The 19,674-nt window shown below is 47.2% G+C and overlaps 1 protein-coding gene across 1 annotated transcript in view; it reads right to left on the reverse strand.

Annotated features, from left to right (window-relative positions):
- Positions 1–19,674, reverse strand: part of DCST2 (DC-STAMP domain containing 2) — a 27,541-nt gene continuing 7,867 nt past the window's right edge. Inside the window, exons 7-17 of the mRNA XM_029580411.1 lie at positions 18,975–19,188; positions 16,967–17,124; positions 16,392–16,556; positions 14,037–14,204; positions 13,312–13,412; positions 11,730–11,860; positions 11,003–11,130; positions 10,667–10,760; positions 10,060–10,326; positions 7,143–7,409; positions 1–1,560 (exon numbers count right to left, since the gene is read on the reverse strand). Of these exons, the coding sequence (XP_029436271.1) occupies positions 1,161–1,560; positions 7,143–7,409; positions 10,060–10,326; positions 10,667–10,760; positions 11,003–11,130; positions 11,730–11,860; positions 13,312–13,412; positions 14,037–14,204; positions 16,392–16,556; positions 16,967–17,124; positions 18,975–19,188 (2,093 nt within the window). The 3' untranslated portion in view covers positions 1–1,160. The remainder of the gene's footprint in view (positions 1,561–7,142; positions 7,410–10,059; positions 10,327–10,666; positions 10,761–11,002; positions 11,131–11,729; positions 11,861–13,311; positions 13,413–14,036; positions 14,205–16,391; positions 16,557–16,966; positions 17,125–18,974; positions 19,189–19,674) is intronic.

Below are 19,674 nucleotides of genomic sequence, written 5' to 3' on the forward strand. Positions count from 1 at the left end.
TGAAATGAAATATTGTTTATTGTAAAGCTCTCATGAAATTACTTTAACAACACAGTCTTGTGCTGTCCGAAGACTGAAAGTGGATCCCTTCTGTGTTTCTGATATTAAACAGGTTTTTATCTGTACGTTGTGAGATAGTGGATGGAGTTGGGGGGGAAAGAGAAATTCAGTTCCTGAAATCTCCTTCCAGTGTTTTAAGGCATAGCTCAAACTCTTCTGATCCAGTACTTCCCAGTTCAATCCATAGAGTTGTTAATAATCTCTAAGGGTGCCAACCTTGAGTCGGAGGCAGCTGGAGTCCATCTTTGATATTGGCAAAAAGCTCGCTGGACTGCATGTGATCATGGTAAAGTATTTTTAAAAATCTGCCCAATAATATTTAACAAAGAAATTCAAATAGATCATTTTATAACCTCCTCCCCAGAATTTTTCATGCCAAAATTTCATTCCATTTTATTTAAATAACCTTTTTCTGAAAATCATATATTTTGTTGTTAATAGGGTTTCTGTATTCTCTAAGGGGAATACCACTGATGGGACATTTTGCCCAAATTTAGACAGCTGCTGAGCGGTCCATATTCAAAGCACATTCAATGCTATTTAGCCGGATAAGTGGGACTTATGCAGCTAAATAGCAGCCGCCGCTTAGTTGTATAAGTCCCTTACATGGTTAAAAATGTATGTACATAAAAAGGCATGTACTGGGTGGATCAGGGGTGGAGCAAGTAAGATGTATAATTTATATGCCTAACTACCGCTATTCTGAGTTAGGCAAATAAGTGTACATTTAAGTTTAGATGCCCCATAGAACAGGTAGACTTATCTAGCAGAGGGTGCACATATCCACCTATATTCAGTGGCTTTTCTCCCATTCTGTGACTATGGGAAACGTGCTTAGTGAACAAGGCCCTAAATTTCTTTCATGGCCAGCTTTGAATATCTACCCCTGAGTGTCTTGGGCTGCCCTTATTGTCTGGGGTAAGTCACGCTCATGTTTCTTTCTCTGCTGCCTCCACTTCCCCCAGCATCTGTCCATCAAGTTCCTCTTCCTAAGATACAGCAGTTATAATGTTACACAAAGGAGACAAACGGAGAGCCTCAGCCAGGCTCAAAACCAATACTTACTATCCTGATGATGTCTTGCTTCCGCAGGTGCTATTTCATAAGTTTGGTTTAGATGGAACCTTGTCTGGTTTTCTGAAGCCACACCAGCATTTAGAGAAGGGTGGGCATTCTGGTTCTGAAGGCACTGGCCATTCTGGTTCGGGATAGTCTAAGTTTTCTGATTCTGAAGTTGTTGGCCATTCTGGTTCTGGACGCTCTGTGCTTTCTGATTCTGAAGGTGCTGGGCATTCTGGATGATCTAGGTGTCCTGATTCTGGAGCTGCTGGGCTTTCAGGCACAGTTTCCTTTGTTCTCATGTGAAAAGCTTTCCTCAGCTGCACCATGGACACGTACTCACGCTCGACCTTTGTTTGGAATAAGTTTTGTGGGTCATGGCTCTCTGGTATTCCCCCCTCGCTGGGCTCTGACTTGTCCTGATAGCTGTAGTCCAGTTCACTTTAGAAAGAGGAAAGCAAGAATAAGAATTAGTAGAGGGGTGAATGCAATAAGCACAACTTTCAAAGTGCTGCAAGATACCAGTGGCAATCTGGGCATGCAAACATGCTAGTACAATGCTACTGCAGCTTATTTACACATTTCCAACAGCTAGTTCATTACCCATTGGACCCACAAAGTATGCTAGGGGAGGAAGAATTAAATTTGTTAGAAAGAGGGTCCCTGCCATCGATCTATATATCAGGCCATTCTACAATGGTTGTACTTAGACTTTTATGGGTGAATTTTAAAAGCATTGCTCATATTAAAAGGCCCATATAGGAAAATTAGTTCTTACCTGATAATTTTCGTTCCTGTAGTACCAAGGATCAGTCCAGACAGTGGGTTATGTCCCCTATCCAGCAGGTGCAGACAGACCAGAATTGTGAAGATGTCCCTTTAAGGGGAGAACCTGTACACTAACCCCTTCAGTATAACGACTGTCAAAGCATAAAAACAAAGAACCCAAACTAGGGTCAAGCAAGTAACAGTAAAGCTCAACGGAGCAACAATAGAACCCATGGAACCTATACGCTCTTGAATATTCTTGGTATGGGCAGATGACCAAGACTTCCGGTGTAATTGCTCAGTAATCTTACTCCATGCCCATTTGAGAAACTGTGAACCTGCAAGAAAAGCTTCGAGAGGACAGACAAAATGACAAACAGGGAAGGGAGTCTGGACTGATCCTTGGTACTACAGGAACGAAAATTATTAGGTAAGAACTAATTTTCCTTTCCCTGTACGTACCAGGATCAGTCCAGACAGTGGGATGTACCAAAGCTTCCCTAAACCGGGTGGGACAGAGACAGTCCTGCTCAAAGCACTTGCCACCCGAAGGAACCGAACACTGGAGCGTGAACATCCAGACGGTAGTGTCGAGCAAAGGTATGCAAGGATGTCCAAGGGGTGGCCCTGCAAATTTCCTGCGGAGAGACAGCTTGACTCTCTGCCCAAGAAGTAGCCTGAGAGTGAAGAGAATGAACTTTCAGACCCTCAGGAATGGGGCGACCTTGACAGAGATAGACCGAAGAGATCGCCTCCTTCAAACACCGGGCAATAGTGGTCTTAGAAGCTTGCTTACCACGGTTAGGATCCCTCCAGAGGACAAAGAGATGGTCCGAAAGAGGGAAGTCATTAGTAACCTGAAGATAGTGAAGCAGGAGCCGTTTAACATCCAACCGACGGCGATCCCCACCAGTGCGGCCTGCAAGTTCCACCTCAAAAGATGCTGGGAGCTCTACCTACTGATTGACGTGGAAGGAGGTAACCACCTTGGGCATAAAGGAGGGCACCGTCTTGAGAGAGACCCCAGAATCGGAGAATCGCAGGAAGGGCTCCCGGCAAGACACAACGCCTGGATCTCAGAAATTTGCCGCGCAGAGGAGATAGAGATCAAAAAGACGGTCTTAAGCGTAAGATCCTTGAGCGTAGCGTGGCGTAGAGGTTCGAAGGGAGCCACACAGAGCGCCCGAAGGACCAGATTGAGACTCCACGATGGACAAGTGGCTCGAGAGGGAGGACAAAAATGTCGAACACCCCGGAGAAACCGAACCACGTCGGGATGACTCGCAAGAGGGTGACCATCCATGGGCCCTAGAAGAGAGCCAAGCGCCGAGACCTGAACGCGGAGCGAGCTGAACGAGAAGCCCTTAGACCCTTCTGGAGGAAAGAAAGAATCGTTGGGACCGAAGCAGAGCGGACAGAGGAGCCTGATTCAGCACAAACAGACTCAAAGACCTTCCAGACCCGTACGTAGGCCAGGGAAGTAGACTGCTTCCGAGCTCGAAGAAGGGTGGAGATAACCTCTTCACTATAACCCTTGCACCTCAGGCATCGCCGTTCAAAAGCCAGACCGCTAGACAAAAGCGATCGGCCTGGTCGAAAAATAAAGGTCCCTGCCGGAGAAGACGAGGTAGGTGACCGAGACGCAGGGGCCCGTCCGACGTCAGATTGACGAGATCCGCGAACCACGGTCTTCACGGCCACTCGGGAGCTACGAGAACAACCGGACCCCGGTGGAGCTCGAATCTTCTGAGAACTTTCCCCACCAAGGGCCTCGGAGGGAACAAGTGCAGGAGTACGCCCGATGGCCAGGACAGAGCTAGCGTGTTCACGCCCTCCGATCCGTGCTCCCTCCAGCGGCTGAAGAACCGATTGGCCTTGGCATTGCGTAGAGTCGCCATGATATCGAGGTGAGGGGGACCCCACCTGGTCACTATCAAAGCCATGGCCGCCTCCGAGAGTTCTCACTCTTCCGGATCAAGGACTTGCCGGCTGAGGCAATTCGCTTGAATGTTCTCCTTGCCCGCAATGTAGGAGGCCGCCAGGCATTGCAGATGAAGTTCCGCCCAGGAGAGGAGAAGACTCGCTTCCAGAGCTACCAGGGGGCTTCGAGTACCCCCTGGCGGTTGATGTAAGACACCGCGGTGGAGTTGTTGGAGAGTACCCTCACCGCCTTGCCGCGGAGGAGAGGAAGGAACTCCTGAAGAGCCAGGTGCACCGCCAAGGTCTCCAGACGATTGATGTGCCAGTGAGATTGAGCCGGAGTCCAGACGCCCTGGATGGACTGGGAGAGGCAGACCGCGCCCTAACCCGATAGGCTGGGATCCGTGGTAACTATTGTCCACTGCGAGGCTTCAAGAGGCATTCCCCGAAGGAGATGCGGCAGGTAGAGCCACCACTGCAAATCGTCAACTGTAGAAGCGGAGAGTGGAAGGACCATCTGGAACTGCTCCGATAGAGGCTTCCAGCGTGACAGCAAAGCTTTCTGCAACGGTCGCATATGAGCGAAAGCCCAAGGGACAAGATCCATGGCGGAGGCCATGGACCCTAGGACCTACAGGTAGTCCCAGGCCGTGGGCGAAGGCAGAGCCACCAGGTGTCGAAGTGGGTCCCCAAGAGCTCTAAGTCCTGGGAGGGCTAAAGATTGCTCTTGGCGAAGTTTACTATCCACCCGAGGGAGGAGAGAAGAGCTAACACTCGATCCACCGCCTGTCGACAGGAAGCCGCTGACTTGGCTCTGATGAGCCAATCGTCCAAATAAGGATGGACCAGGTTCCTGCGACCATCACCATGACGTTTCTGAAAATGCAAGGCGCTGTTGCAAGACCGAAAGGAAGTGCCCGAAACTGGAAATCGCGATTGAGGATGTGAAAACGGAGATACCTCTGGTAGTCGCCGTGAATGGGAATGTGAAGCGAGGAACTCTCCTGAAGGAACCGCCGCTATGACTGCTCGAAGGTTTTCCATACGGTAGTGGGGAACCTTCAGGGCGCGATTGACCCTCTTGAGGTCTAGAATCGGGCGGAAGGACCCGTCTTTTTTGGGAACGATGAAGTAAATAGAATACTGGCCGGCGCCAAGCTCCCTCTCCAGGCCCGGGACCACCGCCCCCAAATACAGGAGCCTGGCCAGCGTCTGTTCTACCGCGGCCCTCTTGGACTGTCTGCACGGCGAGAAAAGGAACTGATCTGGAAGGGTGCGGACGATCTTGGGGGTGTATCCGTCCCTGATAATGTCGAGGACCCACTGGTCCGACGTATTTTTGATCCATTCCTCGAGAAAACAGACAGGTGATCGCCGAGGCCCTGAACCGAGGAATGAATCATATGACCTTCATTGGGCGGAGGCTTTGGGAGCAGTACGCGCAGGCTGGCCCTCCTGAAAGGGCCGGCGCCTAAAAAAGGACTGTGACCAGGACTGAACCTGGGAGGAGCCTCGTGAAGAACCACCCTGCCCACGAGAAGTAAAACGCCATTAGCCCCGAAAGCGAGAACGCATGGGCGTGGAGGGGCGCGAGGGATTGGGGCGATCCTCCGGGAGGTTATGGACCTTGTCTTTCCCTAGGGAGTCCATAAGTTTCTCAAGATCCTCCTCAAACAACATCTTACCTTTAAAGGGAAGTGTAGCCAGTCGAGCTTTAGAAGACTGATCAGCTGACCAGTTGCGAAGACAGAGGAGCCTCCGGGCCGATACTGCCGAGGCCATCACCTTGGAAAGAACCCGGACCAGGTCGTAAAATGCGTCAGCCGCATACGCTATGACAGCCTCCAAGCGCTCCGCCTCCGCAGACGGAAGAGGCCGTGCACCAAGGAGCTGTTGAACCCACCGGAGGCCCGCACACAGCATGAGACTACTGCAGCAAGTAGCCCGAACCCCCAAGGCTAAAATTTCATGGATGTGCTTAAGATGCGACTCCAACTTACGGTCCTGCGGATCCTTGAGGTATCATGGTGTGCTTAGTGAACACGGAGACATAAGAATCAACCACGGGGTACCTTAACAGATCCAAGCCTTCCTCAGGAAGGGGATACAGCATCTCCATGGCGCGCCCCACTCGGAGAGCCCCCTCAGGAGCCTCCCACTCCCGTAAAATCAAAAGCTTCAGCATAGGGTGCAAGGGAAACACTGTGGCCAGGGCCCTAAGTCCCCCTAGGACCGGATCCATAATCTTGGGCAGGGAGTCCATCAGGTAATCTACAGAGGGACCCTCCAGCCCTAATTCCTGTAGGACGAAGAAGATAAGGGACCCCAACTCTGCCCTACGGAACAAGCGAAGGGCTCTGGGGTCATCTCCCTCCAGCGGAGAGGTATCCATAGAGTCTGGGGCGGTATCAGGGTCCGGAGTACCCGGAGCTGTCAGAGGATGAGGGAGAGGAGCCACCCCGGGGACCACCCGTACCCTAACCGGCCCCTGGGTTTCCGCAGCCGGGCTGTTAGTAAATGGCGAGGAATGGGGCATTTTTGAAGGAGGTGGGATGGGGTGGGGAGGGGGGGTTCCTGCTCCTCATGCAAGCTAGCTAAATAAGATTTATGCACGAGGAGAAAAAATTCAGCTGAAAAAAGGGACCCTGAAAAAACGGGACAGGGGGGTCGAGGGGGGGTCAGTACTCACCTCCTGGGTGTCCACAGGGCTCAAATCAAGGGGTAAATCAGAAAAATCTGGCCCCCCAGGCAGCTCCGAAATCAGAGCCGTTGAAAAATCCAAAACGGCCGCCGCTGAAAAGCTCTGCCGGCTCAAAAACGGCCTGGCCAAGCCTGGGGGAGTCGATCCCCGGGCTAAATTCGTCCTCTGAGCTGAGGAGGGACCTTCCCCACCCGGCAGGCAAGCAGGGCAAAGACCCTGCAGGAAAAAACGGGAGTGAGTAAAAAAGCCCACAGGCAAGGCAAACTGCCTGCCTAGGCATGGCGCAAGCTCTTCTGAGGGAAAAAAAAAAGTTGAAAAAAATAGTAAAAACTCTTAAAGTGACAGCCTCAGCACCAAGGAGAGAGAAGGGAGACCCTGCTGACTCCTGCCTGTCTGTATGCCGGATTAAAGCCTGAGGGCCAGAAAAGGGCCAAAAAAGGTAAAAAAAAAGTAAGAAAAATTCTGGTCAACTGCTGCAGAAGTCAGAGGTATTTGAATACCTGCGACTTCGGACCTTTGGTACCTTTTAAACTGATTTTTTTTAAATCAGTAGTGATTGAGCGCAGCAGCGGGTCTAAAACCCTCTCGGCAGCCAGAAAAGGGGAGCGAGTCCCTGAGGGAGATGGTCCCACACCTGGAAGGTAACCCGGACTCTGGACGCTCTGTGCTTTCTGATTCTGAAGGTGCTGGGCATTCTGGATGATCTAGGTGTCCTGATTCTGGAGCTGCTGGGCTTTCAGGCACGGTTTCCTTTGTTCTCATGTGAAAAGCTTTCCTCAGCTGTACCATGGACACGTACTCACGCTCGACCTTTGTTTGGAATAAGTTTTCTGGGTCATGGCTCTCTGGTGATTCCCCCTCGCTGGGCTCTGACTTGTCCTGATAGCTGTAGTCCAGTTCACTTTAGAAAGAGGAAAGCAAGAATAAGAATTAGTAGAGGGGTGAATGCAATAAGCACAACTTTCAAAGTGCTGCAAGGTACCAGTGGCAATCTGGGCATGCAAACATGCTAGTACAATGCTACTGCAGCTTATTTACACATTTCCAACAGCTAGTTCATTACTCATTGGACCCACAAAGTATGCTAGGGGAGGAAGAATTAAATTTGTTAGAAAGAGGGTCCCTGCCATTGATCTATATATCAGGCCATTCTACAGTGGTTGTACTTAGACTTTTATGGGTGAATTTTAAAAGCATTGCTCATATTAAAAGGCCCATATCTGTGATTATATGAGCCACGCATGAGCAAAGTGTATCTTAAAAGCTGCAAGGTGAGTGCGTATGTGTGCGAGCTTAAAAAAAAAAAAAAAAAAAAAAAAGGGGACAGACTTGGGGTATGTCAGAGGTGTTCCATGGCGTTCCAGGGCAGAGCCCAGACTTATGCGCATAACTCTGTATTTTAAAGCTGGAGGCCACACCAGGCTGTTAGCCACGCATGTTAACTTCTGTTCTTGAATAAATCTCTGGGTCAAGTGGGGTGAGTGCAGGCTGAAGAGGCAGAGGGGTCTAGATGGACTGGGCAAAGTGGAGGACCAATTGGTAAAACTGGAAATGGCCTTTATGCGATCATGTTTTAAAATCTGCTTACCTGCATGCGTTAAAGCTGAAAAAGTCCTAAGGATGATACCTGACATACGTTTGCTTGAGTAACAGCTTAAAAGTAGGAGCATACATATGTGCTGTAGGCATGTTATAAATCATTTTTGCATAATTGTGCACATTTAAAATGCCAGTGTATGGGTGCTTGCGCTCTCGTTTTAAAGCTATCATGCTAGCATTCTTTTTTTTTTTTTTTTTAAATGAATTGCTGCCCTGTCGTACAAGTTGTAAGTACGCAAATAAGGCGACAGCTCCCCTGAGACTAAACGTGGTGCTGCTGTACGTTGGTGGTGGCCGGATACCATTCGGAAAGGCCACAGGGACCTAGAAGGCTAGATATTCATGCACCAGCCATGCTAATAGTGGTAGCTATTTAGATTATTACAAAACCTTGTGATCAGACATGGGAAGTGAGAGGTGCTGGTTCTGAGTTAAATAAATAAAGAATATTGAATGCATATCTACAGAAGATGATGGTGTGAAAAGAAGAAAGAGGACAAAAGCTATCCTGAATAAGGAGAGAGATCACACTTCAGCTGCAGCTAGGATATGATCTTGGCAGCAGGTATAGGAATAATTGGGCTCAATAAAGGGGCAACTGGTCTTTTTTTTCTATTATCATCTACTATGTTATCAACACTTTGAAATATTCAGCCAATCAGCTTCCCCCGATTCCCTTAACGCTTTGCTATCTTCATGAACTGGAACCTTGACAACAGTGCCTTTTACTCCACACCGTTCCCATTTGTCAGGAAATTGGCTGAGATCCAAATGCAGAATCTGAGCTACAAGTGGAAGATAATTCTTTTTGGCCTTTTGGCTGAGATTGAGAGCCTGCACTGTATTGGGGGGGGGGGGGGGGGGTGTTAATGCCCTGCTAACCAACTCTATCTGGATCACAATTACATTACAATCATTAGAAAAAAAATTATATTCTCTTGAGCAGGCAGTGTTAATGTAATAATTTTAAGCGGCCTGTTTTTGGAATGATGTGTGCGGTGATCAAATTTGCAGATGATGCAAAATTATTCAAAGTTCTTCAAGGATAAGAGGATTGTGAGAAAGTGCAAGAGGAACTTGTGCGATGGGGAGACTGGGCATCCCAATGGCAGATGACATTTAAGGTGGACAAGTGCAAAGTGATGCTCAAAGGGAAGAGTAACTCACATTTTAGCTACACAATGCAAGGTTCCACATTACGAGTCACCACCTAGGAAAAGGATCTAGGCATCATCGTGGATAATATGTTGAAATCCTCTGTTTAGTCTGGGGTGGCAGCCAAGAAAGCAAATAGAATGTTAGTAATTATGAGGAAAAGAATAGAGAATATCATAATGCCTCTTTTTTGCCCCATGGTATGACTGCACATCAAGTACTGGGTGCAGTTCTGGTCATCATATCTCACAAAAGCTATAACCGAATTAGAAAAGTGCAGAGAAAGGTGACCAAAATGATAAATGAGATGGAACGATTCCCTTATGAGGAAAGGCTAAAGAGGTTAGGGGTCTTCAGCTTGGAGAAGAGATGGCTGAGGGGAGATATGATAGAGGTCTATAAAAGAATGAGTGGAGTGGGTAAATCCAAATTGGTTGTTTACTCTTTCAAAAAGTACAAACACTAGGGGGAACACAATGAAGTTACTAGGTGATACATTTAAAATAGGAAAATAATTTTTTTTTATTCAACTCATAATTAAGCTCTGGAATTTGGTGCTGGAGGATGTGGTAAAAGCTGTTAGGGTAGCTGGTTTTAAAAAGGTTTGGACAAGAAAAGCTCATAAACTATTATTAAAGTGGAATCTATCAACCTTTTGGGATCCTGCCAGGTACTTGTGACCTGGATTGGCCATTATTGGAAACAGGATGCTGGGCTTGATGGGCCCTCAGTCTGACCCAGTATGGCAAGTCTTATATTCTAACTCCTGGTTCTGTCGTAATCATGATCTCTCTCACCTAGCCTGTGATTTTGACTCTGCCTCACTCGTTTCAAATCCACTAGTGGTACTCTCTTCTCTGGCACTGTTCCCCTGTTTGTTCAGTTTTCCAGGTTTCTCAATTAATGTGAGTAGGAGAGTATTGTCAGTGCGTCTCCTCCGAATGACTTGCTTGATGCGGTTTTTCAGGAGCGTCCTTAACCTCCTCCTTTTTGCAGTCTCCTCCACCTTCATGGCCTTCATTGCACTGATCCAGAGTTTTACTTTCTCCTCATCGCTGGAGTCTCTACAAACCAGGATACTATTAAAGGATGAGCACAGTGCATGGTATCTAAATCATTTCTCTAAAACCAGATTTCAGTGTTACAAACCCATGATGAAATTACATCGCCAACCTCAACCCCGAAAGAAAGAAATGGTGGTTGACGAATGATGTCACTGTTCAAATATAAGGTGTGGAAACCAAATAATGATGAAAGCAAGTCACGGAACAGGAGCCAGAGAGCCCTGGCCAATAAAAGCATTGGACTTCCTTTTCTGACATAAAAACATGAGTGCTGAAATGGGTGTTGCTTTCTTTGTCATGTCAATGCCATTACAGTGGTGGTAATGGAAAGGTAACTTACATCTCTTCCTCCTGGTTGCCCTGGTATGTCAGAGGGGCCATGCATATGGTACAGATATTATCCATGAGCTGGTAACACTGCCTGCAGTAAAGTCCTAAAGATAGAGAGTGGGGAAAGAAGGATAGAAGGAGTGGAAACTTGCAGTTACAAATACAGCACTCAAGGTGCCTGTTCTTTTCTGGTTTTTAATAGCCCCACTCTGTTCACAAACTGACCTTTAACCTGACCTGGGTAGAGGTCTTTTCATTCTATCCTTAAGCTGCAGCTAGCAAGGCTTTTCTAGTTCACCCCAATAAAGTTTCACTGTCTCACTGTAACACACTTCTGTAACCCTACCTTTGCAGCCGGGGGTGCTACAGGACACAAACATTTCGGCCATGCTGCCTTTGTAGACTTTTCCACAGGCCATGCAGTACTTCTGCTCAACTCCAAAGCAGTTTGCAAGCCATCTGAAGAGTGGGAATCTGTAAATGTGAAGAGCAAAGCTGGGACTGATGGGGTGGTGGAGGGAGTTGTTTCTACTAATGTACAGCTGGGAGGCAAACTGGGCTCTAGTCCCTCCAGCCTGACCACCCCAGTACCTGCTGTTCTTGTGAAGCAGAATAGGATAGTGAAGGTGTGTAGTAATGGTGGAGTGACATTACCCTCCTATATAAAGTAAATAAACCTCATTAGCTCGAGGGAGCCAAAACACTACCTTTGTGGCAGAGTCTGACGGTTAGAAATTCAATTTCTGACAACCTCTGACTGGAAAAAGTAGGTAATAGCAAGTGCTCAGCCATGTGGGGAGGGGGCTTTTGGATAATGATTCTTCATTAGTCTGTGCAAAGAACCCTCCAAACCCCATATCCTACTTCAGTGTCCTGGAAGATATCTGTATCCTCCAGTGCTCAGAGCAACAAGTAGCTGGAAGCACATCTGCATCTTTCAGCAATCAGGGAGGTAGCAGAATTAATCGAAAAACAGCGAGTTGGATACGATATCTATAATCACCCAGCCCTTTGAGCGATGGCTGGTTGGAAAGACATCCGCAAATAAGACAGATAAGAAAAGAGAGTCTTACTTTGCTGCCAAGATGAGAAAGATGTTGGTGTGTCCCTCATCTGCCGACTTCCTCCGGATGGCTTTCATCAGCGCTGTGGTGAGCGACATTCGCTTGGTGATGATATTATTATACAAAAAGATAATTCGTTCCTGGGGAGGGAATTTCGTGTAGTGTAAGAAAACAATGCTTAGGACGGCAGTCTAATTTTTGGGTCTGATGAGCTGCCTGGGGTTGGAAGTTCTAGAGCGACGGCTCAGCACTCCCAGGAGGAAGGAAATCCAGGCATTGCACAAAAGTGCCACCTGTATTGGACCTCAGAGGAAACTGGTGTCAGTTTTCTTCAACCTGTATATTACCGTGTTTAGGAGACTAGAGAAGGAGATAAACCAAGGTCAAATGAAGGAGCATGGGACTACCACCATAGCGCAATGGTGAACGTGCCTGGAAGCTCTGGAGTTGAAGGATGCTAGATAACAGACCCATGCAGTTCTTTGTCTCTGATGTGTATTTATTTAGTTATAAAAAAGAATTTGATATTCCAACATTTCCTAAAGGTAGGTCCAAGGCTAATTACATAAAATAAAAAGGCTTTGAGTGCATAAGGAATGGATACATACAGATATGAGGTGGATTGCCAGTAAAGAGATAAGTGGGGTACAGGAGGTAGGAGTAAGGAAGTGGGTGCATTGCGTATAACTTGCCTGTATTTAGTTAAGAAGTAAGTTAAACACCAGTTGGATAGATGTGGAGTGGAAGTGGCTGAGCCTTATGGGATTTGCAGTCAGGGAGACTTCTGGTGTGTAGGTACAAATCTCTTTTGCAGAGTCTAAGGGAAGGCCTGGCTAAACAGTCAGACTGACTTTTTCCAGAAGATGAAGTGCTAGGGGTATTTTGTTCCATATTTTAGAGGCAGAGCAGCTGCATGCTGAAGCCAGTGGAGGAGAAGATAGAAGGGCCTGTTGGGAAGGTCACAGTTCCTTTCATTGGGGTGTTCAACAGTGGAAGTGGAGCGTGATATTCAGGGGCCAATTGATTGTTTTAAATTTTATCCTGCTCTCAACTGGAAGCCTGTGTAGTTGAGGCAAAACTGGTATAACGATATACATTCAAATGAGTATTACTTAGTGCAGAAACCTTCTGAACCTGCCCCTATATTGCATGAGATTAATCCCACTGAGGTTCTACTTAGCTTGTAACCATGCCCTCCCCATTGTAAGCAGAGAATGGTGGCTGATCCTGGTTGGTGGGAGATACCGAATGTCCACTTCAGGGCATCCCTTGATGAGCTTGTTTGTGTAATGTGGGTGGAGGTTGGTTTTGCTCGTAGAGGGTGGCAGATTCCTGATCAGGCCCTGGGCTGTACTAATTTCTCCTGAAGGTCTCAGAGGGCACAAAGAGATCCTAAGTTTAGTGATGCATCACTGACATTGATGGGGCTACTCTCATGCAGCCTGGACTATTTCATGCATGGTACTGGGAAGCGGAGCTTCAGACTCTGTGAAAGGAATTGCTGATGCTTCAGACTCTGTGAAAGAAAAGCTGATGCTTCAGACTCTGTGAAAGGAATTGCTGTTGGCTGCCACAGTTGCTTTCTCCTTACCTGCTCCCTGCCTGGAAAGTAGGAAGCGCACACAACCCTCTGAAGCCTGGTGATATAGGTGCCAAAGATTGCAATGAAAAAGGCCATGCCATACATCAGTCCTGTGGGGAAACATGGAAGCGTGATAAAGACACGAAGCGCTGCAGTGCCTTCTCAGCCCTGAGCTCACTCTCTACCCTGTAACCATTCCTACCCACCATGCCTGCTTTTGGAGCAGGAGACCATGGCCTTCTGAAGTGGATCTTGCAAACTTTTTCTATGCAGGTCAACAGCTTTCCTCCTGCTCCTTTTGAGCACCCTCCCCTTCCACAGACCTCTGCTTCCCTTTGGAACCCGCTGGGTGGGCACCCTAACTGCTGAGGGTGGCCGTTGTGGGAGGGCAGACACCCTCTGCCTCCGCTACCCAGAAACAGTGCTACCTCTGCAGCATCTCCAGCTGGCCCTGGGAAAGGAGACCTGAGCTGAGAATGGGGCCAGCCCCTCGCTGTCCTGAGCTGCTTTTCATTTTATCTTTCGGATTTTCCTTTCACCAGTAAACAGAATCCAGGAACTCCATGGTTCATCTTGCATGAATTCCTGTACTAGTAACTGATAGCAGGGTGGACAGGACGTGATATAACATGTTTATGATGGGCTGTGTATTTCAGAAGAACTGATTTTTGAAGCAGGCAAATTCTTTCCCTCTGTGCCTCCCTTCTGCAGCAGCCTGGCTCCTAGACACTCACCTATAATTAAGTAGCCATTGTAGTCTGGCTCTGAGGGGTTTAATCTGCATTTTTTTGATATGATACTGATGTTTCCCTTCTGCAGAGCATCAAAGGCAGACACAACATTGCTGTAAATCTCACTGCTGTAACCCGTCCCGTTGATGGCCACGGCAACTGTAACAGGTGCTGCAGAAGGAACAGAAGAATGGGCAGAGTCACTCCAGGTGCCCTAGTCTGAGGGGAAGGGGATTCTGAGACTTGCCCTTAGGTACCACTACAGAAAGGGAAGTGCCCCATGGCTAATCCTTTCACTTTTGTTTGCCGAAACACATGACACCAACAGGCGAAGGAGAGGCAAGGGGTACAGGATGAACCTCACTAATAGAGACGTGGCCACCAGCCAGAGAGACAGCCTCTTTCTCCCATCCCATGAAGCATCTGATAATGGTTAGTCTATTCTGACTCTTTAAGAGTAGAGTTTTATACATTCATCAAAGCTTATTCCCAGAGGGCCCTATCTTCAGCTGCTATCCGGCTCCATGTTGTAATTGTAAACCGGAGTGAAGGCAACTCTGCTATACCTCGGTATATAAAATATGCTAAATAAATAAATGTTAGCCAGATAAACTTGGCTGAGATATTCAGCAGCATGGCCATGCCACAGAATATAGTTGGCCATCCTATAGTTAGTCGGTTTATTTATTTATTATTTAACAGTTTTTTATACCGACCTTCATAGTAAATTACCATATCGGATCGGTTTACAGTTTAACAAAGGGAAAAACTAGAGTAACAAATTCAAGTAAACGAAAGATAACAACAAGTAGGAATAAGTCAAAGTTACAATCAACAGGGGGAGAGAACTTGGAAGCTTGCAACAAGCTGGAAAGAAGATAGGCCGGTAAAAGAGATTTTACCATAGAGTGAAAGGTTTAGTTTATCTGCTCAATTATAGGGCAAATGAATAACAGTGCTACACTTATCTGGGCAACTAAATTATATAACGCTGAATATTAGTGTTTAGCTAGCTAAGTTAGCCAGATAAGGGCTTCTGCCCCTCACTTATGGGCCGATACAGTACAGTGCGCTCCGATGGAGCGCACGGTTAGCTGGCATTTGGACGTGCGTTTTGGACACGCTAGCTTTACCCCTTATTCAGTAAGGGGTAATAGCGCGTCCAACTCCCCCCTATTAGGTATTCCCGTGCGATTCAGAAAGCAAAATGTGCAGCCAAGCCGCACATTTTGCTTTCAGAAATTAGCGCCTACCCAAAGGTAGGCGCTAATTTCTCCGGGCACCGGGAAAGTGCACAGAAAAGCAGTAAAAACTGCTTTTCTGTGCACCCTCCGACTTAATATCATGGCGATATTAAGTCGGAGGTCCTGAAAGTTTAAAAAAGTAAAAAAAATTTTTTAAAAATTTAAAATGGTCCCGCGGCTGTCGGGTCGAAAACCGGACGCTCAATTTTGCCAGCGTCCGGTTTCCGAGCCCGTGGCTGTCAGCGGGCTCGAGAACCGATGCCGGCAAAATTGAGTGTCGGCTGTCAAACCCGCTGACTGCCGCCGCTTCCATCAAAAAAGAGGCGCTAGGGACGCGCTAGTGTCCCTAGCGCATCCTTTTACCGCCGAGCCTAATTTAAATAAATTAAGATACTGAATCGCATGCACAGGAGAGCGGGCACTTGCCCGCTCTCCCGCGTTTTTACTGTATCGGCCCGTTACCTGGGTTATTTTTTAGCTGGATAAAAAGCCAGCTAAGTGGCAGCTGCTGACCAAACCCATATATTCAAACGGCACCACTTAGCTGGCTAGGTCTGAATTTAACTGGCTAAATGGAGCTGAATATCAGGCCCAGAATGGGAGAAAAGCTTTCCAGGATCAGGGCGCTGTGCTGAGCACCAGAGAGTGACGTCCTTCACTAATTTCACAGTGGGTGGTGGCTGGGCCAGTTTTCCAATCCTAGCCAACTCCCTTCTAGAGAAAGCCAGTCAGACTAGGAAGCTAAGTCACAACACAAGGAGTGGTTGCAGGGATGGCGGGACTCAAAACTTTCCAATCTTTCCACAAAGACTCTCTGTGTTGGGCTGAAGATAACATATCAAGCAGGGCAAGATTTGAACCTATAACAAGAGGAGAAACTTGGGCTAATGTGCTTGGCTACCTTGTCTCCCACGATCTCTCCTGTATGGAATCAGGCTTTGAAATTGTTGGGACACAGGGAGGGTGGAAGACAGATGATTAATCACAGGGGGGGGGACGGGACTTTTCTTAATCTTCCCCCTTCCAAGGCATCAGCAGCACCACCTTGTAACATTGAGTTCTCCGGACCGGATGCTCTGGGGTAAGCGACAATGAAATCGAGAAGGATACTTGCCTCTCGCAATGATCTCCCCTTGCATGAAATAGCGAACCATGTCCAAAATCCAAAAGATTATATAATCCATGAGGATGAGCAAGAGGATGAGCAGGAAATGGCGGAAGACATTGAAGATGGTAAACGTGTAGCTCATCAGTTCCTTCCGTGACATAAATACAGAGACTGCGCAATAAGGAAAAACAAATGCACATCAAAAAGAGATGAAGGTAAGCTATCCCCATACTTGGCAATGTAAACTCTAGAGCCCTGCACTATATGTCTCTGCAGGAGAATCTAGCATTACAAACTCAGCCTATATCTGTTGGATAAACTAATCTGAAAGTCTTCAGATCTCTGGTGGAGAATCTAGACGTTCTAGCTCTGCATACATCTAGTGGAGAACCTGGAGCCTCCGGGTCTGTAGCTCTCTGATGAGAACTTGCTAGCGAATCTAGAATGGCAGGATTCTAGGTACTACAAACTTTGGGCTGCATTGCTTTGAATCCTCAGCTGGATAACCTGTCTGTACTTCCCTGCTCCCTATCCCTCCATGCTCTTGCTGTGCAGTGCAGAGTATGGCATGGTCTGCTCACATGGTTGGATATAGTTGTAACTTTCGCAGTCTAGCAATGGGAGAACTGTGGCCTTGCCCAGTTGTGCCCTCATCACATCTATTTCGATAAAGCTTCTGGTGATGTAAATGTTGTCAAAGTAATCATCCAAAAGGTATTTCCTGCGATAGAGAAGCGCCCTGCAGGGGAAAAAAAAAACCAAAGAAACCAAGCACTGAGAGAAAATTGTTCCTGGGGAGTTTGAGAGATTTCACTGGACAAAAGAGCATCCGGGTGAGTGATCGTTTGGGGGAAAGAGCAGGGCAACATGGGCATCTGCTGCCGATTTGGAAGTCGTGGGGGGGATTTCCGGGAATGGATACATGCACACATCTGTAACCCCTGAGCCCTACAGCTCAGCGACCAGCACAAGACCCCTCTCTTAGACTCTTTTACCCTAGCATAATGAGGCACATTGGCTCATATGTGATTATATCATCACTTCTTTTCTGCTGTGCTTTATTCACTGCTACATAAATGATGTTAGTGGTAGATGCTGGAAGATGGAGGGGGCAGATTAGTCACTACTGTCTCCATGACCTTGGGAACAGGCTGAGCTGTGGCACAGTTTATCCTCATTGTGTCTATGGACTTGTAACATATTCATTTATTTATTTAATAGGCCTGCTATTCAAAGTGGCACTTAGCTGCATTAAAAACTATTTATTCAGCTAAGTGGCATCACTGAATATCTAGTAAGGGTCAGCAGGCGCCACTTAGCAGGATAAGTCATGTATCTGACTAAATATTTAGCCAGATAAGTTAGGGTGGGGACTGGGTGTAATGGGGTGGAGATGAGTTAGCTGAATAAGTTATCCGGCTAACTCTAATCAGGCCACAGCGCTGTCCTTATGTTAGCCGGATAAACGTATCCACTCAGGTATATTCAGCAGCGCTGCCATGCCGCTGAGTAAACAGCATTAGTTAGCCGGATAAAGTTTATCTGACTAACTAGCAGAGCCACACAGTGGCTGAATTTGGACCTCTACATATATAAACCACCTATCAGCCATTTCTAGGCGATGCACCAAAAAACATAAAATAACAGAATAAACATATCATAAAATCAAATCAACAAACTATTCTAAAAACAACATCATCAATGAAAAATATGCTCATAAATGATGGCAGAAAGAAACTAAATGGGCTCGTTTAGACCATTCTTCCATTTTAATTCCAGGAGCACATAAATTCCCAAATGTAATGCAGCCCAACACCAGCTCCCCTGCTTCCTCATATCTTTAACTTGAACTGTCAACCCCTTTCCTATCACTGCCCTCCATTTGTCCCAAATGTGCCCAGAATCCTACTGCCCTTCCCCACCTCCATTTCAGGCCCTTCTCATCTTCCTCCATGATTCTTTCAAGATGAATACTAAATCCAACACCCAGGTCCTCTTCCATATCTTCCTACATAAAGATGGTTGGTTTAGAAGGGGTATGAAAATAGAAAGGCTGGAAGGAATGGTGAAGTGCAGCTGCCTTGGGCCATGCCCCAACCATTCAGTATGGCACATCTGGGTGAGGGGAGAAGGAACTATCTCTTTGCGGTTGACATTGCAGATCAGCATCTCTAAAAAAAAGGCAAGACCACAGGTTCAGGGATGAAATGGGAGTGAAACCAGGAGTGGCTCAGCTTGCCCTGGTGATCTGATGCTTTTTGGCAGCTCTGCCAAGGTCATTACTATGACTTTCTCCAGTTATATAGCGGATGGGTGGGATAAGGCTGGAGGGTGTTGGTCCTGCAGTAAGAATGAATAGGTCCCAGTGCGGGACCATTCTTGGTAGGAGGGAGATGGGGGAGGCAAATAGGAGAGACTACCTCGAGCCACAAATGTTGGGGGGGCCGGCTCTGCACTGCTATGATAGTCCTATTCTCATTAGGTTGGGAATGGAGTCATGTGTGTGTATCAATGGTCCAGGTCCCCGCTGGACACCACATCCTCAAGGACAGCTCTGCCCAGTGGGCCCCTCTTCCAGCTGCTACTCACTGAATGTACATGTAGATAATGATGAAAGTAGCGAAGTAGCCAAACAGTTCCAGGAATTCCCGGAAGGGAGCAAGACGCAACTCAATATCCTCCATGATGTCAAATGCCACTTGGGAGAGACTCTTGGAGGAGTTGACATGCACTTTAAAGATGTGCTTGGATGTCATGTTGAACTCAAACTCCTTCTTGACTCTTTTGAGAATATTCATGACCGCTGGAGGAGAGGGGGAAAGGAGAAGGGAGGGAAGCAGATGTCAGCTTCAGGCTGCCAACAAATAGAGGGCAACTTTGAAGGCCTGCAGTCAGCTTGCACTTTCTACCTCTGGACTCGAAAGCTACATTTCAAAGACAAACTTCTTGTGGAGGTTTCCTTTGAAAATGTGTGACCTGTAGGAACCATGGGTACTTTTGTAGCAGGGTACTTTGCACTTCTACAGTACATGCAGGGATTTCAAAGTGTCATGTGTGCCTTCTGCACTCTTCCCTAGTGTGTTGTGTGTACACTGCACACCTGCATGCTTCCCTAGGGTGTTGTATGTACACTGCACACCTTCTGCACACTTCCCTAGTGTGTTATATGTACACTGCACATCTTCTGCACGCTTCCTTAGCGTGAGTAAAGAAAACTATAAAGTACACAGACTATGGACTATTGTAGCATGACTCCTTTTGCTTTCCTTATTAGATTGCATTCAGAGGA

Source organism: Rhinatrema bivittatum, chromosome 16 (genome assembly GCF_901001135.1).
Source record: "Rhinatrema bivittatum chromosome 16, aRhiBiv1.1, whole genome shotgun sequence".
Lineage (NCBI taxonomy): Eukaryota > Metazoa > Chordata > Amphibia > Gymnophiona > Rhinatrematidae > Rhinatrema > Rhinatrema bivittatum.